Below are 25,016 nucleotides of genomic sequence, written 5' to 3'. Positions count from 1 at the left end.
CTGCTGCAACAGTTTTAAAGCTCAGGAGGATCCTGAGAGAGGATCAAGGATGAATTGTGGAAAAGGAGAGTTGTACCATACTCCTTAAGAACATAAGAAATGCCATCTTGATTCAGGCCAAATTTCCATCAAGCCTGGCATTCTGTGTCTGACAGTGGCCAATCCAGATAATCTCAAAAAATAGGTCCAGTCCTTCTTGTTATAACCAAGGATAAGCAGTGGCCTTTCCAAGTCTACATGGCTAATAGTTATTTATGAACTTTTCCTTCAGGATCTTGTGTAAACCCTTTTTCAACCCAGCTATGCTAACTGCTTTCAGTACCTCTTCTGGCAACAAATTTCACAGTGTAATTTGTGCTGAGTGAAAAAAATATTCTATCATATTTGTTTTAAATGTGCTTACCTATTAGCTGCATGGAATGTCCTCTTGTCGTAGTACTATTTGGAAAGGGTAAATAACAGTTCCCTATATTTCCAGTGTGGGTATCTCCCCAATACGAAGCAAAGAATTCAATTAGGTTTTTTCTGCTATGATGGTGTATTCTCTGATTCAAAATTATTCAGTTGTTAAATCACAAGAGGACTGTGAGAAAATGCAAGAGGCCCTTGTGAGACTGGGAGAATGGGCATTCCAATGGCAGATGGCGTTTAATGTGGACAAAGGCAAAGTGAGGCACATAGGGAAGAGAAACCCAAATTATAGCTACACAATGCAAGGTTCCACATTGACAATCCCTACCCAGGAAAGAAATCTAGGTATCATTTGTGGATAATGTTGAAATCCTCTGCCCAGTGTGCAGTGGCAGCCAAGGAAGCAAATAGAATGATAGGAATTATTAAAAATGGATTGGAGAATAAAACAGAGAATATCAGTATTCCTCGGTATTGCTGCATGGTTTGAACGCACCTTGAATACTTTGTGTAGTTCTGGTCACCACATCTCAAAAAAGATAGATATAGCAAAATTAGAAAGGGTACAGTGAAGGGTGACCAAAATGTTAAAGGGGATGGAACGATTCCCCTATGAGGAAAGGCTAAAGAGGTTAGGGCTCTTCAGCTTGGAGAAGAGGTGACTGAGAAGATATATGATAGAGGTCTATAAAATAATGAGTGTATTGGAACAGGTAAATACAAATCAGTTGTATACACTTTCATAAAGTCAAAGACAAGGGGTTGTGTAATGACGTTACTAGGTGATACATGTATGACATTGGAGTAAAAAGAGTATTTTCTCCTAAGAAGAATTAAACTCTGGAACTCGTTGCTGGAGGATGTGGTGAAAGCTGTTAGTGTAGCTGCTTTTAAAAAAAGGTTTGGACAAGTTCCTGGAAGAAAAGTCTGTAAACAATTATTAAGGTGGAGTTACAGAAATCCACTGCTTGTCCCTGGGATAAGCAGCATGGAATCTCTTGACCTTTTGGGATTCTGCAGGTACTTATGACCTGGATTGGCCACTGTTGGAAATGGGATGCTGAACTTGATGGACGTTTGGTCTGACCCAGCATGGCAAAACTTTTATGTTCTTTTGCCCTTCATTTATCTAGCGGTCCAGCCAACTACCTCACAGGCTTCTTGCTATGAATATATTTGAAAATGTTTCTGTTTTCAGTTTTTGCCTTTCTGGCAAGCATTTCAAATACTCTTTTGGCCTGCCTTATTAATGTTTTACATCAGGGATGACCAACTCTGGTCCTCAAGAGTCTCTCATAGATTGGTTTTCAGGATGTCTGTAATGAATATACATGATTTATGTTTGCATACAATAGAGGCAATGTATGCAAATCTGTTTTATGCATATTCACTAAATTTCCTGAAAACTAGACCTGTTTGTGGCTCTTGAGTACCGGAGTTGACCACCCCTGGTTTACATCTAACTTGTCAGTGCTTATGCTCTGTATTATTTTCTTCATTTGGATCAACTTTCTAGTTTTTGAAATGTCATTTTAGTTTTAATAGCCTCTTTAATGCTGGTAGTTATTTGGTCTTTTCTACCTCTTGAGTTTCATGGAGTATATCTTGACAGGGCTTCCAAGATGGTGTTTTCAAATGGCATCCATGCCTCATGCAAACTTTTAAGCTTTGCAACTGCTTCTTTTTGTATCTTATAACTAATTTCCTCATTTTGTCATGGTCATCTTGTTTAAAGTTAAATGCTGCTGCATTTAGTCTTCAAAGGGGAGCCATGTGCTTTTTAATTGTATTCACAGCCTGCCTCAGTTGAAATGGGTAGTTCTAACTTCCTTTTTTGTACACTGAAGATTACCTTGTCTATTCTAAGTAGAATTTTAGACTGGATTTGGAGGAAGGTCTGCTAGTTTATAAATCTGCTTCAAATTTGCTGTTTACAGGAACTAATCTGGAGGATTTTCCAGTTCAAACAGTGAAAGCAAATATACACACATTTATCAGATACCAACATAGGAAAAGTCCCAGCCTTGGGGAAAATCTCTGAAGAATATGCTAGAGTTTGAAGGAAAAGATTCCCTAGGACACAAGATTTCTCTAATTGTATAACTGTTGTATTGTTTGTTTATTTATCGGGTTTTATATACTGTCATTCGAATTCATCATCATCAAATCCATCATAACGGTTTACAAATATGAAGGTTACTATGTTAAGGGATAAACAAACTGTATTTTGTTTAGGATTGCACTAGACTAAAATATGCTGTTTACCAAGTTATTCATCTGCATCTTGTATATCATTAAATCATTTTAGTTTTTGGAACACAGTTCGGTGTGGACAGTAACTTCTTTTTTACAGAGTGGTACCTGTAATTTAAGCTATTGCTTCTCCCCACTGAACAACCCCCAAGGGCTGCAGCAAGCTAGCCAACCCTGCAGCACCCAAATGTTGGTCTTTGTCCTTGTCCAGGGTGGAACAGGAGTTATGCTACTTTATTTTTATAAAGTAGAATATACATTAACATTTAATATGCAGTTCTGTACACATTTATCAAATATGTCACATAAGTTGAGAAACTTGGCCATAGAATTGTCAGACTTTTGCTGATGATTGAGTTGCTGCAGAAAATGGGACAGTGGGTAAGAGCTAGTGACATGCTACTGTTGTAGGAAGAGTTATAACCTGCAGGAAAGAGGCGGTGATTATACGTCTATACAAATGACTGGTGAAATCTCACCTGGAATAATATGTCCAGTTCTGGAGGCTGCATCTCCAGAAGGGATATAAACAAAGAAGGGTTGCTAAAACAATGCAGTTTATATCATCATCTCTGTAAGATGAAACTTACAGAACTAAATATGTATGTCCTGCAGAGCAATGCCACTATGACAGAGATGCTCACATGCCTCAAGGATATAATTAACATATGTAAACTAACATTGTTCACTATGAAAAAAGTTTTAGATCAAGAGTTACGAAGCTGAGGGCGTTAGGATTATTAATAATGTAAAGAAGCATTTCTTCACAGAAAAGATGATGACTTCAGGGAATAGTCTCACACTGAAAGTGCTAGAGGCAAAAATATCAAATTGAAAAAGGCTTAAAACAAGTGCTGTAGATTCTTAGTGGTAGGAAACTGAGGGTAAATTAAATAGAACCTGCTGCTATTGCTGTACTCCACCAACTGGACCTTACTGATCCGAACGCAGCACTTCAATCTTGGAACACAATCACCGAAACTATAGCCAACAAGCTATGCCCTCTTATCACAAAAAAACCACACCAGAATTCCTCCAAAAGACAGCCATGGTTCTCAGCAGAATTAAGAAAGCTCAAACTCCAACTAAGACAAAATGAGGCTAAATGGCGCAAAAACCCAGGAACCAACACCCTTTCAATCTACAAATCATCTCTGCATCAATACAAATCAAGCACCCTAAGATCCAAGAGGGACTACTACGCCTCGAAGATACACGACCTTGTTTTCGATGCCAAAGCCCTCTTCAGCTATGTAGCCAACCTCACACAAGTAAACCAACCAGAGATTACACATGACCAAGCTCAATCAAAAGCAGAAGAATTAGCTCTATTCTTCAACAACAAAATCAATACTCTCCTATCGCAGCTCCCCACGAACCCCACTGTTCCACTAACCACTCCTCAACCCTCAATCAACTACACTCGGTTAGAAGAACTTGACACAACCTCATCCGCCGAGATCCAAGGAATTCTAAGGAAAATGAAACCATCTTCTCATCCCTCGGATCACATCCCAGCCAAACTACTACTAGCAATTCCAGAATCCATCTCCAAAACCCTGGCAGACATCATAAATTGCTCCCTCACACAAGGATTCTACCCGGACAACCTCAAACTTGCCTCACTCAAACCCCTTCTCAAAAAACCAAATCTCAACCCAAACGATCCTAACAATTTTAGACCGATAGCTAACCTCCCATTCATAGCCAAGATAATGGAAAAATTGGTAAACTCACGACTCTTAAACCACATTGAAGACAACAACCTTCTATTTCCATCACAATACGGATTCCGTAAAACCTTAAGCATGGAAGCCCTCCTCATCTCTATGACTGACCACATCATCCTAGGATTAGACAAAGGACAAGCCTTCCTTCTGATACTACTCGACCTCTCATCTGCATTTGACACGGTCAATCACTCCCTTCTCGTCAACCAATTATCAGCCATAGGTATCTCAGGCACTGCCCTATCATGGTTCAGAACCTTCCTCAGCAACAGAGGTTATAAGGTTAAGATTCATAATAAAGAATCCTCTATACACCCCGCATCAGTAGGAGTCCCTCAGGGCTCATCCCTGTCTCCTACCTTGTTTAACATTTATCTATTACCCTTATGTAAACTTCTTACTGACCTCAATCTCAAACATTTTCTCTACGCTGACGATATTCAGGTCCTGATCCCCATCGAAGAGTCGCTCGCAAAAACACTGTTGCACTGGGAATCCTGCCTCCAAAATATCAAACAACTTCTTACAAGTCTCAACCTGATACTAAATTCATCAAAAACAGAACTTCTACTCATCACACCAGAAAACAGCTCCATCTCATACACTCATCCTACCGTACCAAACACCACACAAGTGAGAGATCTAGGAGTTCAAATTGACAATCACCTAAACCTGAAAGCTAACATCAACAAAACCACCAGAGACTGCTTTTATAAGCTCCAAGTGCTGAAAAGAATACGACCCCTCTTCCACACACATGACTTCAGAACAATCCTACAATCAATCATTTTCGCAAAGCTGGACTATTGTAACACCATCATGCTTGGTCTCCCTTCATCACACACCAAACCATTACAAATGGTCCAAAACGCCTCCGCCCGTATACTCACCAACACCAGGAGAAGAGAACACATAACACCTATCTTGATGGACCTCCATTGGCTGCCCATCCACTTCAGAATAATCTACAAGGCCATTCTCACCATTTTCAAAAACATCCATCAATTAGCCCCAATCGATCTTCATATCCCCCTCCGATTACACCATTCCACAAGACCGACAAGAGATGCTTACAAAGGATCACTTCAAGTACCTCCAGCCAAGACTACCAGACACATCACGCTCAGAGATCGGGCATTCTCCACAGCCGGTCCAACATTATGGAACTCTATTCCCCCGGATCTTAGAATGGAACCCAACATCTCAACATTCAAGAAAAGACTCAAGACGTGGCTGTTCACGCAGGCCTTTCCTAACTCCAATTCCATCTAACTTCCTTCTTTCAACACGCTCCGCTAGCATCAGCGTTAATAGCCACCTCTTACAATGTTATTTATACTTATATATAACTATCTGATCTTCATTTCCCTTCTCATTCCAAGTTATTGTTTTCCTTGTTATTTGTAACTGCTTTTCTGCACTATTGTTTAAATGGTATAATTACACCCCTGTTTCTTGTGAACCAGCATGATGGGACCACCGTCTTGAATGTTGGTATATAAAAAAGTTAAATAAAATAAAATAAATAAATAACTAGATAGGTCCATTTTATCCCACATTGATTTCTGTTTACGTTGTCTCATTGAAATATGGCACAGCACATGCACTATTTATTGCAGTATGGCTAAAGACATTAATGTGGATAAACTGTAATGAATGTTTTTCTTCCCTAAAATTGAGTTCTGTATGGTGTAAATGCAAAAAATTTAGGAAGTCTTTGATAGCATGTGTAAAACCTATAGCCTTATTACTCCTTTCCTTAAAAGTATTTTCTGTAATCCTGCATTTGACCTAGTATGTTATGATTGAAAAATGTAACTACAAATAGTGTCCCACTTTATTAATTTTTTTCAGGCATATTTGTTGCTGTAGTAGCAGTATTTTTGAAAATATTACAAAGGGTGACTGAAAACATTATTTAACTGATATATTAATGGCATAATTACAGCAAGCCAACATCCTCTTAAACTAGGGTTGTATTTGGCATTTCTTGCACTTCAGAGTTAAAGGTGCATTTTTTTTTTTTTAAGTAAGCAGCATAGTTTGCTGTTGGTATTTATAATGGAATAATTTTGTTAATGAAATTAACATTTACAGTTGAAGATTTAAGAATGTATGTAAGAGGTGAGGAATAAAAAGTCCTGTCTGTGTCCTTGTCAAATACCTACTGTAATAATAATAAAAAAAAAAAAAAGTATTTTAATGGAAATGACTATTCTTTTCTTTTAACAAACAGGTATTGGAAAAGTGAAAAGGAAACCCAGCATCCCAGATTCTGCATGCCCTATTGACGACAACTTCTCAGATACGGAGCGTCTTTATGACCTGAACATGCCCGCCTTTGTCAAGTTTACTTACATGGCTGAAAGGGAAGATGAACTGTCCTTGGTGAAGGGGACAAAAGTCATTGTCATGGAGAAATGCAATGATGGTTGGTGGCGGGGGAGTTACAACGGTCATGTAGGATGGTTCCCATCTAACTATGTAACAGAAGAAAGTGACAGTCCTTCAGGCGAGCCAGCGGGCTCCCTGTCCGAGAAGCTGGCAGCTGTTGTAAACAACTTAAACAGTGGTCGCTCACTGCATATGGTGCAGGCACTGTACCCTTTCAGCTCTTCCAATGAGGAAGAGCTTAACTTTGAGAAGGGGGAGGTGATGGACGTGATCGAGAAACCCGAGAATGACCCCGAGTGGTGGAAATGCCGAAAGGATAATGGGCAGGTGGGGCTTGTGCCAAAGAACTATGTTACCATCATGCAGAACTTTCAGCCTGCCACAGGCTCAGAAAACCCGACACCACCACACTGTGACCACATTAGCCCCTCCACCGTTGGCAAGTTTGCTGGCAATGCCTGGTATTATGGGAAGGTGACGCGACATCAGGCAGAGGTGGCGTTAAATGAGAGAGGGAATGAGGGTGACTTCCTCATTCGTGACAGTGAGTCCTCCGTAAGTTTTTAGTTTTGATATTTTTAAGTGAGGGATCTTAAGACTGTGTTAAGATTGGTTGCAAAGACTGTGTACTACTGTGCAGACCTAGGGGCTATTACTGGTTCATCCTTATCCTACATGGGTTAGTTGGAACAAATAATACTACCAAAATAACACTTGAATTCAAACTGTACTCTTTCTATTAAATGTACTGTTTTGTTAGTTCTGACCCTATATTTTCCTCAACTCTTACCTTTTATTAACATAGCAGTCTCAGGTTTGCCAGTTAGCTTCAGTTGTGTAGCTACATTGCATATCAGAGCATTGACTGCTGCTATAAAATCATTGCAAACTGGGATTCACAGTTCTTGCCCACTGCTACTGTTCTCAGCACTGGTCATTGTCTTGCACCTCCTGTCCCTGCTGTTAACCCCACCCATCCCCAAATCAGTCCACAGTCGCTGCATTTTTCTCGCATGCCACACATTTCCCTTCAAACACTGCTGATACTGAGCCAGCTCTTTGCCACATCCCAGTCCATTGAGCTTCTTCTGCTAGACAAGTTGCTGTTTCCTAGTTACTGCTGGCATTTGCAGCCTGTGCCCTCGCAACTTGAGATCACAGCACTGCTAGCATTGCACAGCCCAACGTAAACAGGACCATTGGGGCAGCAGAGGAAGTGGCAGGAGCAGGCAAGGGCTACATGGTGACTGGAGTTGCAATAGGGAGGGAAGGTGAGAGAAACTGGAAACAGCAGTGAGAAAAGAGGAATTGGATTCAGGCAGCAACCAGCGAGGGCCTTGACTTTTACAGTTTGGGGAACAAATAACATGGGGTAATTAGCGGATACGGCGCTTACTACCCTTAATCACTAAACTTGATACTTTTGATGCAACTCCAATATTACTCTCTGAATCCGATTTCCCTTAACCATTGCTGTGAAAGCAAACAGCATCCGATGGCCCTGACGTTTACAGTCTGGGAAACCAATAAGCATGGGGATAATCTGCACAGTGCAGCAGATACTGGCATAAACTTGCTGGACAGATTGGGCTGATCATTTGGTCCTTTTCTGCCGTCATTTCTATGTTTCTATGGAGGAAAGGTGTATACAGAAGGAGGGGGAGATTGAGGAGGAAAGGGAGGAACGGTGATAAGGAGAAGGATGACTGAATGAAGGAGTAAGGGAAGAGATTGTGGGGGAGGTTTGGGAGACGGCAAAAGTGAGGAAAGGAAGAAAAAATGGAGAAGGGGATAAAAGACTGAAGGAAAAGGAGATAATACAGAGAAGATACAACATAAGAAGTGCCATACTGGGTCAGACCAAGGGTCCATCAAGCCCAGCATCCTCTTTCCAACAGTGGCCAGTCCAGGCTACAAGTACCTGGCAAGTACCCAAACACTAAGTAGATCCCATGTTACTGATGCAATTAATAGCAGTGGCTATTCCCTAAGTAAACTTGATTAATAGCAGATAAAGGACTTCTCCTCCAAGAACTTATCCAAACCTTTTTTAAACCCAGCTACACTAACTGCACTAACCACATCCTCTGGCAACATGGAAAAGTATGAGTACAAAAGAAAAAGGGGAGAAAGACTGAAATAGAGAGGAAACTGATACATATATCCAGTGCCACATACCAAAGGTTAGAAAATGTTTTGGGTTTTTTTTTTTTAAGTGAGCATATTTCAGATTTATTTGCATTTATTGCCATTTGGGCATCCAAATGTCCACATTAAATTTCATCTGCCAAGTGCAAGGTGTTGCATATAGTGAAAAATAACCCTTGCTGTAGTTACACGATGTTAGCTCCATATTAGGAGCTACCACCAAGGAAAAAGATCTAGGCATCATAGTGGATAATACTTTAAAATCGTCAGCTCAGTGTGCTGCAGCAGTCAAAAAAGCAAACAGAATGTTAGGAATTATTAGGAAGGGAATGGTTAATAAAACGGAAAATGTCATAATGCCTCTATATCACTCCATGGTGAGACCGCACCTTGAATACTGTGTACAATTCTGGTCGCCGCATCTCAAAAAAGATTGATTTATTTTATTTATTTAAACATTTTTTTATATACCGACCTTCCTCACAAGATATCAAGTCTGTTTACAGTACAGAAAATAATTATCAGTACCTCAAATACATCTCCAATTAAATTACAATAAACAAAATAAAATACTCTAAAATCATAGCTACAATGTAAAACCAATAGTTGTGATGGAGAAGGTATAGAGAAGGACAACCAAAATGATAAAGGGGATGGAACAGCTCCCTTATGAGGAAAGGCTGAAGAGGTTAGGGCTGTTCAGCTTGGAGAAGAGACATCTGAGGGGGGATATGATAGAGGTCTTTAAGATCATTAGAGGTCTTGAATGAGTAGATGTGACTCGGTTATTTACACTTTCGAATAATAGAAGGACTAGGGAGCACTCCATGAAGTTAGCAAGTAGCACATTTAAGACTAATTGAAAAATTCTTTTCACTCAACACACAATAAAGCTCTGGAATTTGTTGCCAGAGGATGTGGTTAGTGCAGTTAGTGTAGCTGGGTTCAAAAAAGGTTTGGATAAGTTCTTGGAGGAGAAGTCCATTAACGGCTATTAAGCAAATTTACTTAGGTAATTGCCACTGCTATTAATTGCATCAGTAGCATGGGATCTTCTTAGTGTTTGGGTAATTGCCAGGTTCTTGTGGCCTGGTTTGGCCTCTGTTGGAAACAGGATGCTGGGCTTGATGGACTCTTGGTCTGACCCAGCATGGCAATTTCTTATGTTCTTATATGCTGCTAATGCCAAAGCCTGAAGCGGCTCACATAAGAACATACACAATCTGAGTATATATTTAAAAGGCAGACAATATCATGACCTCTGGTACATCCTTAAACATCTCAATTGCTGACAGAAGTTCATCACTTTTTTCATTTAAGGAAATTCTTTTTTTTTTTTTTATTATAATTCTCTATTAAATTTCAATTTCACCAAAATGAAACTTTTTTTTTTTTTTTCAAAACATAAGTCAAAATTTTGTACATTCTGAAGTAAACAATTATTAGAAAAGCATAAAAACAAACAGATTGTCACAAATCCAATAAATGGGAAGCAGTTTAAGCAATAAAAATAAATCTTAATCATGCAAATTTCACAGAAGAGAAGAGGTTATTTCTTTATGGTGACCCTACTTCTGCTACTATAGCCTGGCTCAAGCTCTGTACATTTTTATCCATTAAGAAATTTGTAGGTGTGATGGTTCTGAAAAATAAACTTTTTGCCTTGAAAATTAATAAAACTTCTGCAGGGGAACTTTAAATAAAAAGTAGCACCCAAATCTAGAGTTCTACTTTTCAAGGCCAGTAACTGTTTTCTCTGTACCTGTGTGGGCTTAGAAACATCAGGGAAAACAAAAATTTTTTGACCACAGAATGATAAATCCTTGTTTTTAAAGAATTTTTCAAAAATGAATTATTTCTTTTTCTAAAGAAAGAGACAAACAGAGGGGGTCATATATCAAAATGCGCTAAGGCATTTTCACATGCGTTAAGGGCTTATCGCATGCGAAAAGCCCTGTTAATGCATGCGATAGGCCCTTACCACATGCGAAAATGTGTTTAACGCATTCGATAGCACTATATATTGTATGGTGCGATGCAAATTTGGAAAATAGGAGGAGCTAGGGGCGGGGAGTGGGCTGGGTTTGCTTGCGTTAGGCTGTGCGATAGCTGCCATGACCGGGCGGTAAGGATTTATCGCCTTTCGCGATGTCTCCCGCAAGGCCTATTTTAGGTGAATCGAAGCTCCCAGAGCAGCAGCCGAGAGAGACTGACTGACTGGCCATAATGTCATCTCCCTAGATAGGTATTTGTATCCCTATGGTAGGGTTAGGTATTAGAATAGGGGGTTAGGGGCCACTTTGACATTCAAAGTGAGAAGTACGAACAGAACAGTGGTCTCTTGTGAAGATTTGATAGCCTTTGGAGTGAGGAAACTCACTCTAAGATGAGATTTGGGCAATGTTCTCTCCACCTAGCTTGATGTTTGAGTTTCCTCACTCTCCTCACTCCGAAGGCCATCAAATTTTCACAAGAGACCACTGTTCTGTTCGTACGTCTCACTTTGAATGTCAAAGTGGCCCCTAACCCCCTACTCTATGACATTATGGCCTCTCTCTCTCTCCTGTTATGCATGCTTTCAACATCCTGAACATTCTGCACTTTTACAGACAGATTTTTATCTGAGGATTCCAAATCAATTAATCTTTTCCCTTGATCCTTAATAGCCACTCGTTTTCCATTAACCGTAGCAGAAAAAGAATTCATCTGGGTAACATTGAGTCAAGTTTTATTTATTTAGGCATTTTTATATACCGAACATATCGTATACACTTCACGTCGGTTTACATAAAAGTTGGGCAAGCCATTAATACTTTATCCCAAAAATAAAATTTGAGTGAAAAAATTAAAACATAATTAAATTATAACCCCATAAGGGCCTATGGATTTATAACTCCTTGTAACATACTTGACTATAAATTACAAAATAATAAAATACAATTAAAAATTTAATAAAATCACACATAATGGTACTATCATATAAAACTAAACATTAAAAAATACTAGGTATTTTTGTCTAGAACTACGAATTCCTAGGGGGAGTCGCTAAGGTGTTAATCTGTCTTAATGAAAGCCTGCTCAAACAGCCATGTTTTTACCTGTTTCTTAAATGCCTATATGCTAACCTCTAATTGTATATTGGATGGGAGAGAATTCCAGAGTTTTGGCCCGGCCAATGAAAGTGCCCTTTCCTTGACTGCATTTAGGTGTGCTTTAGTAGCATCCTCCACAGATCTCCCAGGCTAACGCTGGAAGCATCTACGGCATTTGCCCGTATGATCCCTGTGTCTACAGTTAGGGTTCCATTGTCACCTTCCTGTTGATTTAAAGTCAAGGATAGAGGAGCAGCAAGTTTCACTGACCGAGAAATAAATTCTCGGTCACTTACGTTTGCTGCAACACTCTCAATGGAATTATCAGTCTCTGTAACTCCTGGGGGCTGTAGAGGAGTTGGTCCTATGTCAGTCAGGACTCAAGGAGACATCTAACATGTCTCTGACACAGTCCTCTCGTGGCGAGTTGAGCCTACTAATATGTGCGTCCATCGGACCGAGTCTTAAAGGGGCCGGAGAGAAGGTAGCAATTTTTACCTTCCTCTTGCGACCCATAAATTCCAAGGTAAAAATCAAATGTATATCAAAGGTGGTCAAAGCTGGTTTAAGCCGCACGCGCCCCCCCTTTGGCGCGCGTCCCTTTGGCGGTGTGCCGCTTCTCAGCAGGTTTTTAAACCCGCGGTCCCAGGCTGATGTCAACACGGTCCAGCCCTCAGCTGAACAGCTGGATGCAATCAGAGCTCACCGTTTGTGCCGGGTAGGCTCCTTTTGTCCTCCTCTCTCGGCCCCCCCCCCCCCCCCCGTTTAAGGAAATTCTAGCCTTAAGGGTTATTTTATTTTTGTTTTTATTGTATTTATACTGCTTATCAATAAACCTAAACAGTATACAAATATAAAACATACATAATATCAGTAACTATGCAGGAAAGGAATTCAACTAGACAAAATTGTTAGTGAAGAAGATGGGGTTTTGAAGAGGGAGGTTCTTTGTAATATATCTAATGCGCATAAAAACACATTTGCAAGAATTCCAGTACATTTGGGCTTTTTAAGTAATGTAGAACAATGTGCAATATGCCACACAGTTATTGCAGAATCTTGCAAATTGGGCCATAGAATCTATCCTTAATTTACTGCAGGAGACATAGTAACATAGTAAATGACCGTAGATAAAGACCAAAATGATCTTCCCAAATTCCTACATGGCATCCTGCACCTATTCTCAACATGCACCTTTTTAAGTTTCAAACTGCCATTCTGTGCAGGTTACCTCATGCCTAGGAAGAACAATTCAGTTATATCAATGCTGAAATGGCTGTAACTGCCACTCGGTGCAGGTTACCCCAGGGTTTCATTACCATTCTCATACCAACAGGGTCCTTTGTATTCATCCCATGATTTTTAAAAAAAAAAGTTGTTACTGTTTTTGTCTTCACTTCCACCTTCAGGAGGGCGATCCAGGCAGCCACCACCCTACCCTCTCTATGAAAAAAAATTATTTCCAGACATTGTTTTTGTGTCTACCCACTTGGAGCTTCATATTGTGACCCCTAGTTCTACAGTTTCCTTTCTATTGGAAAAGCTTTGTTTCTTTTGTATTAATTTTCATGTATTTGAATGTATGTATCATAACCCTGTTGTCTTGCCTCTCCTCTAGAGTATACATATTAAGGTCCTTCAGTTTCATCTCATACGACTTTGGTACAAACCTCACACCATTTGGTTGCTCCTAGCCTCTCTCTATCCTTTCTAAGATATGGCCTCCAGAACTGAACACAGTATTCTAGGTGAGGTTTCGCCAACTACCAGTAAAGAGGCATTATTACCTCTTCTTCTGTTAGTTATGTGCTATGCATCCTAATATTCTCCTGGCTCTGGACACCACCTTATTATACTGTTTCGCTAACTTGAGATCATCCGACACTTATCACTTCAAGATCCCTCTTCTTTACCACCTACTGAATACTGTTCCTGTTGATTTTTCACCCCAAGTACATGATTGTACTTTTTGGCATTGAATCTTAACTGCCAACTATATTAGACCACTACTTGAGCTTTCTTAGATCATTTTTCATTTTGTCTGTTCCTTCAGGGGTTGCAACAGAGTGGATACCCTTGAAGAGGAATAGACAGAATGAAAAGTGATCTAAGATCTGTAACAGATCCTGGGACCCCACAGCCAGTCAGGGTTTCAGGATTTACACAATTAATATGCATGAGATAAATTTGCATATACGGAATCTACAGGCATATTTGGGAAGCCCTGCCTTAGTGTCATCTGCAAAAAAGCAACCTTTTTCTTCTATCTCCTCCTTAATATTGCTGAAAAAATTATATCTTTTTAAACTATATTTTGATTTTTGATTCCTCTCTATCAAGCTACTTCAAGGTTACTTTTTCTCCCCTCCTTTTTCAAATGTCTTGGGGCACAGTACAATGTGCAGTATATTAGCAGACCAGTAGAATGGGGATATGGTGAGCATGTGCTCCCTGTCCCCCTTTGCTGGCCATCCCCCATGGTGCTTCCTTACTTTGTATTTAGGAAGCTTAAGAGAAGGAAACTAACAGCTGCTGAATCTGGAAATGCATGTGTATTGTGTCCCAGGGGCTTGTCAAAGTTGCTATTGATCTGACATTCAGAGAGGATGAGAGGCAGAGGAAAGTCGGCCTTTTAAGCATGATAATATTTGGTACTGGTTTTAGTAAAGGGATGACACATTCTCGCGAGGAGTTTGTGGCCACCCTAGTCTGCCCAGTAAATTTGCCTTAGCCTTAGCCTTCTCCATCTGGCTGTCTATCCAGTGGACATTTCCATTTGATAATGAAGAAGAGATGTGGCTACACTTTTTTTTTTTTAATCCGAAAAATGAATTAGTGAAAATAAGAACATGCCATGCTGGGTCAGACCAAGGGTCCATCAAGCCCAGCATCCTGTCTCCAACAGTGGCCAATCCAGGCCATAAGAACCTGGCAAGCACCCAAAAACTGTCTATCCCATGTTACTGTTGCCAGTAATAGCACTGGCTATTTTCTAAGTCAACTTAATTAATAGCAGGTAATGGACTTCTCCTCCAAGAACTTATCCAATCCTTTTTTAAACCCAGCTACACTAACTGCACTAACTACATCCCCTGGCAACAAATTCCAGAGTTTAATTGTGTGTTGAATGAAAAAGAACTTTCTCCGATTAGTTTTAAATGTGTCACAAGCTAACTTCATGGAGAGCCCCCTAGTCCTTCTATTATTCGAAAGAGTAAATAACAGATTCACATTTACCCATTCTAGACTTCTCATGATTTTAAACACCTCTATCATATCCCCCTCAGCTGTCTCTTCTCCAAGAGTCCTAACCACTTTAGTCTTTCCTCATAGGGGAGCTGTTCCATCTCCTTTATCATTTTAGTTGCCCTTCTCTGTACCTTCTCTATCGCAACTATATCTTTTTTTTGAATGTGGCAACCAGAATTGTACATGGGATTCAAGGTGCGTCTCACCATGGAGCGAAACAGAGGCATTATGACATTTTCCGTTTTATTCACCATTCCCTTTCTAATACTTCCCAACATTCTGTTTGCTTTTTTGACTGCCACAGGACACTGAACCGATGATTTCAATGTGTTATCCACTATGACACCTAGATCTTTCTTGGATGGAAGCTCCTAATATGGAACCATTGTGTAACTATAGCATGGGTTATTTTTCCCTATATGCATCACCTTGCACTTATCCACACTAAATTTCATCTGCCATTTGGATGCCCAATTTTCTAGTCTCACAAGGTCTTCCTGCAATTTATCACAATCCGCTTGTGATGTAACTACAGTGAATAATTTTGTATCATCTGCAAATTTAATGACCTTACTCATCTTATTCCTTTCCAGATCATTTATAAATATATTGAAAAGTACAGGTCCCAATACAGATCTCTGAGGCACTCCACTGCCCACTCCTTTCCACTGAGAAAATTGTCCATTTAATCCTACTCTTTGTTTCCTGTCTTTTAGCTAGTTTGTAATCCATGAAAGTACAAATCACCTGGACCGGATGGTATGCATCCTAGGGTAATGAAGGAACTCAAAAATGAAATTTCTGATCTATTGGTTAAAATTTGTAACCTATCAGTAAAATCATCCATTGTACCTGAAGACAGGAGGGTGGCCAATGTAACCCCAATATTTAAAAAAGGCTCCAGGGGTGATCCGGGTAACTATAGACCAGTGAGCCTGATTTCAGTGCCGGGAAAAATAGTGGAAACTATTCTCAAGATCAAAATCATAGCACATATAGAAAGACCTGGTTTAATGGAACACAGTCAACATGGGTTTACCCAAGGGAAGTCTTGCCTAACAAATCTGCTTCATTTTTTTGAAGGGGTTAATAAACATGTGGATAAAGGCGAACCAGTAGATGTAGTGTATTTGGATTTTCAGAAGGCGTTTGACAAAGTCCCTATGAGAGGCTTCTAAGAAAACTAAAAAGTAATGGGATAGGAGGCGATGTCCTTTTGTGGATAACAAACTGGTTAAATGACAGGAAACAGAGAGTAGGATTAAATGGTCAATTTTCTCAGTGGAAAAGGGTAAACAGTGGAGTGTGTCAGGGATCTGTACTTGGACCGGTGCTTTTCAATATATATATAAATGATCTGGAAAGGAATACGATGAGTGAGGATATCAAATTTGCAGATGATACAAAATTATTCAGTCTAGTTACATCACAAGCGGGTTGTGATACATTACAGGAGGACCTTGCAAGACTGGAAGATTGGGCATCCAAATGGTAGATAAAATTTAATGTGGACAAGTGCAAGGTGTTGCATATAGGGAAAAATAACCCTTGCTGAGTTACACGATGTTAGGTTCCATATTAGAAGCTACCACCCAGGAAAAATATCTAGGCATCATAGTGGATAATACTTTAAAATCGTCGGCTCAGTGTGCTGCAGCAGTCAAAAAAGCAAACAGAATGTTAGGAATTATTAGGAAGGGAGTGGTTAATACAACGGAAAATGTCATAATGCCTCTATATCACTCCATGGTGAGACCGCACCTGGAATACTGTGTACAATTCTGGTTGCCGCATCTCGAAAAAAGATAGTTGCGATGGAGAAGGTACAGAGAAGGGCAACCAAAATGATAAGGGGAATGGAATAGCTCCCCTATGAGGAAAGACTAAAGAGGTTAGGACTTTTCAACTTGGAAAAGAGACGGCTGAGGGGGGATACGATAGAGGTGTTTAAAATCATGAGTGGTCTAGAACGGGTAGATGTGAATCGGTTATTTACTCTTTCAGATAATAGAAAGACTAGGGGGCACAGCTCCCCTATGAGGAAAGGCTGAAGAGGTTAGGGCTGTTCAGCTTGGAGAAGAGATGGCTGAGGGGGGATATGATAGAGGTCTTTAAGATCATGAGAGGTCTTGAACAAATAGATGTGAATCGGTTATTTACACTTTCGAATAATAGGACTAGGGGGCAGTCCATGAAGTTAGCAAGTAGCACATTTAAGACTAATCGAAAAATTATTTTACACTCAACGCACAATAAAGCTCTGGAATTTGTTGCCAGAGGATGTGGTTAGGGCAGTTAGTGTAGCTGGGTTCAAAAAAGGTTTGGATAAGTTCTTGGAGGAGAAGTCCATTAACGGCTATTAATCAAATTTACTTAGGGGATAGCCACTGCTATTAATTGCATCAGTAGCATGGGATGATCTTAGTGTTTGGGTAATTGCCAGGTTCTTGAGGCCTGGTTTGGCATCTGTTGGAAACAGGATGCTGGGCTTGATGGACCCTTGGTCTGACCAGCATGGCAATTTCTTATGTTCTTATTTTTTACTTTTCCCTGAAGCCTCTCATGAGGAACTTTGTCAAACGCCTCCTGAAAATCCAAATACACTACATGTACTGGGTCGCCTTTATCTACATGTTTATTAACCCCTTCAAAAAAAGTGAAGCAGACCGTATCTATATAGTTCATAAGTGTGTTTTTAGTTTCTCTTTAGAGGTGAAAAAATGGCAGCTTTACTTAAATTTAAGAAACTGAGCAAAAGGTTTATGCATTTGGGATGGGAAACTGGTGTTCCCTATGGAGACGACCAAGATGGAAAAAATATTACATTATGTCTTTGTTTTTCTTCTTCTAGCCACATGATTTCTCCATTTCTCTGAAAGCCCAAGGCAAGAACAAGCATTTCAAAGTTCAGATGAAAGATGGTGTCTACTGCATCGGGCAGCGCAAATTCAGCACGATGGATGAGTTGGTAGAACATTACAAAAAAGCCCCCATATTCACAAGTGATCAAGCGGAGAAACTCTATCTCATCAAATCCCTCTCATGATACAGACATTCGAGAGCAAAAGCCAAGCAGCCTTTTTCCAGCCAACTGGGCATGAAGCAGACTAAGAATAAATACTCGAAGGAGGAAATGGGTGTGTTTAAACCTTGTACTTTTCCAAGAGAACATTTGTAACTATATATAGATATATATGTATGTATATGAAAATCAACTACATTATCAGCTTTTTTTTCTCCCATTTTATAATTTAGCATATATCATAACGCATCTCGAGGTGGTAAACATTTTCATCTTTGCTGTATTGATCTGGTTTGTGTTTTCCATTCCCTCCCCCGATCTTTGCCAATTCCAGCACAAACAATGGTTATATATGAAGAGGAAATGCAAACTGTAAATAAACATATTGAGACATTTATTACAGATTCTTTGTTGGCACTGGGCTTACTCCTGTGCACCTGGTTTGTCATAGGGTTTACCTAGTCTAGAAGGCTTCCAGATTCGATGTGTCAGCGGCCTAACCAATCTGTGGTTGAATCCGCCCTCAAGAGGGCCAAGCGCTCTTGGACCCATTCCTCGGTACCCCCGGGGATGGACCATGGAGCAATGGACACTCTTGGGAGGAAGGTGTTCCAAGGTGCCATGCTTATTGCCCACATTGCTGCCTACCAGATCTGCATGAGCAAATACCCGCAGGACATCTGGCAGGAGATGAATGAGCAGCTGCCTCAACAGCAGCAAGCCACTCTCATGTCGCTGGTCCACAATGGTCCAGAGTGCAGGAAACACAAGGTCCGTGCGACCTATGACAATCTTCAGATGGCATTGAGGGTCTCTGCAGCAGGAATTGGTGTCCGCAGAATGGCATGGCTGTAGGTCTCTGATCTCTGACCAGAGGTATAGGAATGACTCGCTGATGTGCTGTGTACTGGAGAGAATCTCTTCGGAGGTAGGGTGAGGGATGCTGTGGCTCAGCTTCAGGACTACCATGAATTCCAACTATCTGCCAGTACTCTGGACCTGTCCTCCTCTTCTAGGAGGCCAGCAAGATCAGGGCCAAGGAAGTCTCTTTCACCAAAGAAAGTACTATCCTCCACTCCCTCACTCCTGTCAACACTATCAGGGCTCCCCGGCTGACCTAGGCAGCAGAGAGTTTCCAAGCCCCAGCCGGCTGCTTAGTCAACTCCAGGGACAGGGTTTTGACTGGGTTGTTGGGAGTATAGGCCAGTTGCCCATACCTGGCCCAAAGGACTCTCTGGTTGGGGGTAGGCTGCAGTTCTTTGCGAACCAGTGGCCCAGTGTAACTTTGGATCAGTGGGTTTTGTCCATTGTCTGCCAGGGGTACCAATTAAATCTATTGGGTGTCCTGCCAAATTGCCCTCTGTGCCCATATTGGGGCCGGTAGTGTATCAGGAGGTACTACAAGTGGAGCGCTCCTCCCTCTTAATAGCCAGAACAGTCAAATCTGTGCTATCAGGGCAAAGAGGGTGGGGATTCTACTCCAGGTACTTCCTGATTCCAAAGAGAACATCAGGTCTCTGTCCCATTCTAGACCTGAAGGCCTTAAACAAGTTTCTAAGAAAAGTTCAAGATGGCTTCCCTGGCCACCTTGTTTCCTCTCTCGCAAAAAGAGGATATGCTCCCTCGACCTAAAGGACGCGTACACCCATATTGAGATCTTCCCTGGTCACAGGAAGTATCTCCAGTTTATGATTGCAAAACAGCACTTCCAGTACCAGGTATTGTGGTTCAGGCTCGCAGCCTTCCCAAAATTTCTGGCTGTGGTGACTGTGCACCTCTGCAGGCTGGGAGTGCATATTTTCCCATATCTGGATGATTGATTGGTTAAGAGCATGTCTCAGGCAGGAGCCTCCAGGTCAATGCGCTTGGCCATCCAGGTGTTGGGGGTCACTAGGGTTTGTTCTCATCTACCCAAAGTCCCATCTCAGTCTATCATCTCAATTGGACTTCATCGGAGCCCTGCTAGAATTTGCTCAGGCCAAGGGCTTTCTACTGCGCCAGAGGACTGTCGCCTTGGCGACCATTGCGGCAGAAGTTCAACAGAGCCAGCAGGTATTAGCCTGGCACTTGTTGAGGCTGTTGGGCCACATGGCTGCAACCATCCGTGTCACTCTCTTGGCATGCTTGCATATGCACAGAGCTCATTGGACCCTGATGTCACAGTGGTGCCAAGCCTCTCAGAGCCTCCAGGATTGCATCCTGGTCACCCAGTCTCTCAGGAACTTCTTGTCCTGGGGGCGAGTACTTTCTAATCTGGAATCAGTGTATAAAATTATATCAATGTGATAGGGCAGATTGAATTAGTGGGGGATTGGCAATATTTGTAAAGATGACATCAAATCAAGCATGATAAAAATCCTGCAGGAAATAAAATGCAGTGTGGATTACTTAAGGATAAAATTTCCATGTTTAAGAGGTAAGGGTATAGCAGTGGGAGTATACTAGCAAGTTTTGCTTACCGTAAATGGTGTTTTCTGTATATAGCAGGATGCATTATCTATGCTGAATGGGTGACATCGTCTGGTGGCACAACATGGAGCTATCTCAAAGTCAGTTAAAGTTTTTGTATACAGAACATATATGGGCGTTCTCGCATGATCGTAAGTTCCAGACCTCTTCGGTTGATAACAAAGCAAGGTGATTCAATCCCAGGGGCGAGCTTTGCATGGCTAATTCATCCTACTGTTTATGGGAAAACACTATTTATGTAAGCAAAACTTGTTCTTTTCTGGTCAATAAGCAGGCTGAATTAGCCATGCTCAGTGGGGAGTCCTAAGCTGAGGGTTGCCATAATGGTTAAACATTCTTCCTGCCTTTTTTTTTTTTTTTTTGCAACCTGGACTCCTTCATGGACAGCTTGCTAAGATGATGTGGTGCAATTGCGAACTGCTGCTCCCAGTTAACTTTTTGCTGCCGCTGCTTTATCTAGGAAGTAATGCAAGGTGAAGGTGTGAATAGATGACTAGGTGGCAGCTTTGAATACATTTCTATAGCAATGTTGTTTAAATGAGCGATCGATGTCACTGTGCCTTGCACCTGATGTACCCTTACTGGGTTCGAAAGATGGAGGATGGGTGCAGTGTAGCAATCTTTTATGCAGGCTGTGATCCAGTTAGAAAGTGTCTACTTTGTCACTGAGGTTCCTAGCCTGTTTAGGTTATAGGAAATGACAACTGAGTTCCTTTCCGATGTGCCTGATTTCTTCTTTTATATTAAGCCAGAGCTCGTTTACAATCGAATATGTGAAGAAGCTTTTCCCTTTCATTTTTTATGTGGTTTTGGGGAAAATGTTGGTAGCAGAATGGTTTGATTCCGCTACCAACATTTTCCCCAAAACCACATAAAAAATGAAAGGGAAAAGCTTCTTCACATATTCGATTGTAAACGAGCTAAACTATTCTCAAGATATCACTTTTGGTAACTACTTTGGATGGGGATGAAGCGTTATCTCACCATGGAAGATAGGGTGGAAAATGAACTAAGGCTTGAATTTTGCTTATTCTGTGCAAGAAGCTTATTTTCCAGGTGAGGAATTTCAGCGAGACCGAAGCCAATGGCTCAAAATGAGGCTTCATAAGAGAAGATAGGACTGTGTTGATGGCCCAAGGAACCGGGGGACGTTGAATCAGTGGTCGTAGGTTAAGAAATCCCTTCATGAAGCGGGAAATCAGTAGAGGTGTGAAGATGGGAGCTCCTTTTCTTGGTTATGGTAAGCCACTATGGTGCTGAGGTGTACTTTTACTGAAGTGGTTGCTAGTCTGATGAGAGAAGGATGGTGTAGATAAAGTAAGTGTCTGGATTCACAGGTAAAGAGGTCCAGTGAATACTGCATGCAACAAGTTGAGTAGCGATGCCATTCAAATACAAATTTATGGCGAGAGGGTGGTTTTCTTGCCGAGTGTGCTAAAGCCTCACATTAAACATACATGCAGTTATATTCAGGTTGGCATGTAACCAGTGAAGAAGGGACCCTTCTACCTGCATCAATAGCTCTGGGTTGTCCCTGATTTCACTCGTGCCACAGAATTCTGCAAAATCTAAAGATCCCATAATGCAACTGCCGGCAAACCAATAGAAATAGATTTGCAATACTCTAAACTTGGTAACACTAGAGCTTGTACCACAGACTAAAAATTTGATGAATCCAATAAAGATTTTAATCTGCACAGCAAGCAAAGCTTGAAAAATCCTGCTTATGATGAGAGGCTATGCAGGCTAGAGTTGTTTAGCTTGAAAAAAAGATGTGGAGAGGGGATATAATAGAAATTTCTAAAATGAGTTAGGTGGAATGGGTAAATAAAGCATAGTTATTTATTTCCTTTGAAAAAAAATATTAAAATGAGGACACTCCATAAAACTAACAATCAGCAGGTTTAAAATAAATACTAGAATGTTTTTTTTACTCAGTGCACAATTAATTTGTTGCCAGAAGGCATGGTTAAGGTAACTAGCATAATGGAATTTAAGAGTTTCTAGAGAAAAAGTCCATAATACGTTATTAGCCACGTAGATTAAAGAAAGCTATTGCTATACCTGGGAGTGTAACAAGAAATATATTTACTTTAAGGGATCTACCAGGTACTTGTGACTTGGATTGGCTACTGTCTGAGATAGGATGCTGGGCTTGATAGACCTTGGCCTGACCCAACATTTTATTTCTTATGTTCTTATGTAGTACATGGTTCAGAATGAGATATCTTTAAAGGATACTTTTAAATTTGGGAAATTAGAGTATCTTGAAAGAGAGGATGTGGTAAAAGCCAAGGTATCACTGTTGGGTTTAAATATAGAACAGGCAAATTATGATTCCAAATTACTTGAATCAGTGACTAATAAGCAGATTGTGAATAAGAATTAAAATACATGTGTCTATTTCCAAATGCTAGAAGTCTAAACAATGATAGAATATATGGCACTAAATGAAGATGCACGAGCATACGCTATTTTAAAAACTGCAACATACATGCATAAATCAAGGTCTGTGGGTAAAGTGGCATGTGTTTAAAAAAAAAATGTGTGTGTGTGGGGGGGGCAAGTCAGGATTATTCCATGGAGGGGCCAACATATATGTGCATAAGTTGCTATTTTACAATCTGCTAAAGTGATGTGCGCAAGTATTTTACTTACATATATTTACACCTGGTCATTATCTGGCGAAAGTGATTGTAAACATCTTAAAAGTGAAAAAAATGACTGGGTGATAGGCCTGGTTGAAATGGAGGACTTCAGACTGAAGAGGCAGGAGATTTGCAGAAGAACTGGGTAAACTTTGATTTGCAGAAGAACAGGGTAAACTGGTAACTAATTTGGTAAAACTGGTTTCTCGTCGATAGCAGGGCTGAATTAGCCATGCTGTCATGGGATCTGTCAATCAGGCCCGGGAGGCGGAGCTTGTCAAAGCAGAGAACAGAGCTTTGCTCTCTGCGGCTGCGTGTATGTTCCCGCGCAGGAAAGTAACGGACTCTCCTCAGTCTGTTTTTTCCGCGAGCGGGAACGCACGCGGAGCTGTTATTCTCCTCAGTTTAAAAACAGAAATAAAATGTCTAAACCCGGGTTTAAACCCTGTGGCTGTGGAAAACGGATGTCGGTAACGGATGGACATGATCGCTGTTATCAATGTCTCGGACCGCATCACCATACAGAAAATTGTGAGTTTTGCTCAAAAATGTCACCACGAGCATTAAAACAGAGGGCCTATAGGCTTCAGGAACTTTTTGCCTCCCGCGATCCGTCAGAGGCTCATTCTTCGCCTGGCCCGTTCACTTCATCGGCTCCGTCAAAAAAGAAATCTTTGCCGTTTAAACCTAAGTCCTCCACTATAGGAGGTAAGAGGAAAGCAAAAAATCAAAGGCCAGTGGGTTCTAATAAATCCCCAGTGCCTATAGAGCCGCAACGTACCTCATCGGAGGAGGATTCCTCCGTGCCGAAGACTTCTGCGCCTACGGCGCCAAATGCGCATATACCAGCACCAAAGTCAGAGTCTGCGCACAACTTAGCGATTCCGGCGCGCACGGTGCAGAGGAAACTACCGTGCCGACTAATTATGCGCACGGCGCCAGAAACACCTGTACGCACGGCGCCGAAGACATTTGAGCGCATGGCGCCGGAAACACTTACGCGCATGACGCCGGAAATACCTGCATGCACGGCGCCGAAAACATTTGAGCGCATGGCGCCGACTATAAAGAAACTTATGCGCACGGCGCCGAAAAACCCTGTGCGCTTGGAATCAAAGAAACATGCGCATAAAACTACAACCGCGCACAATTCTACTTCCGCGCACAGACATTCAAGTGCGCATGAGTCTACATATGCGCATACCTGCGCATACCTCTACATCTGCGCGAAAATACATATCCGCGCATAAATCTAATTCAGCGCATACATCAAGATCTGGGCGTAGAGACCAAAATTACTCGCCTCAAAAATTAAAGAGGAAGTTGAAGTGAAAACGATACCCTTCACACACCTCTTCTTCCGAGACGGAAGTCACAGATACGGAGTCTGCATCTGAGGACTATCATAAGTACTCATATCACTCCCATTCTAAAAGATTAAAAAAGAGGAGTGCGACATGGGAGATGAGTCCTTCGACTTCTAAATCATCTCATAAAGTTCCGTCTACTACCGGCTCATTAAGAAAACCGGTACAAATTCTCTCCTCTAACACTTCTTCAGATTCAGAAGTTCTCAAAAATACTCCAGACAAAAAGACAC

The 25,016-nt window shown here is 41.1% G+C and overlaps 1 protein-coding gene across 5 annotated transcripts in view; it reads left to right on the top strand.

Annotated features, from left to right (window-relative positions):
• Nucleotides 1–18,703, top strand: part of NCK1 (NCK adaptor protein 1) — a 55,452-nt gene extending 36,749 nt beyond the window's left edge. For all 5 annotated transcript variants that reach the window (XM_029616222.1, XM_029616219.1, XM_029616220.1 and 2 more), the window contains 2 exons: nucleotides 6,631–7,343; nucleotides 18,129–18,703. In XM_029616222.1, coding sequence (XP_029472082.1) covers nucleotides 6,631–7,343; nucleotides 18,129–18,323 — 908 coding nt within the window. In that variant the 3' untranslated portion in view covers nucleotides 18,324–18,703. The remainder of the gene's footprint in view (nucleotides 1–6,630; nucleotides 7,344–18,128) is intronic.
• Nucleotides 18,704–25,016: the final 6,313 nt, after the last annotated feature.

Source organism: Rhinatrema bivittatum, chromosome 9, assembly GCF_901001135.1.
Source record: "Rhinatrema bivittatum chromosome 9, aRhiBiv1.1, whole genome shotgun sequence".
Lineage (NCBI taxonomy): Eukaryota > Metazoa > Chordata > Amphibia > Gymnophiona > Rhinatrematidae > Rhinatrema > Rhinatrema bivittatum.
Note: the sequence above shows the minus strand (reverse complement) of the source record. Positions and strands in the feature narration are given on the sequence as shown.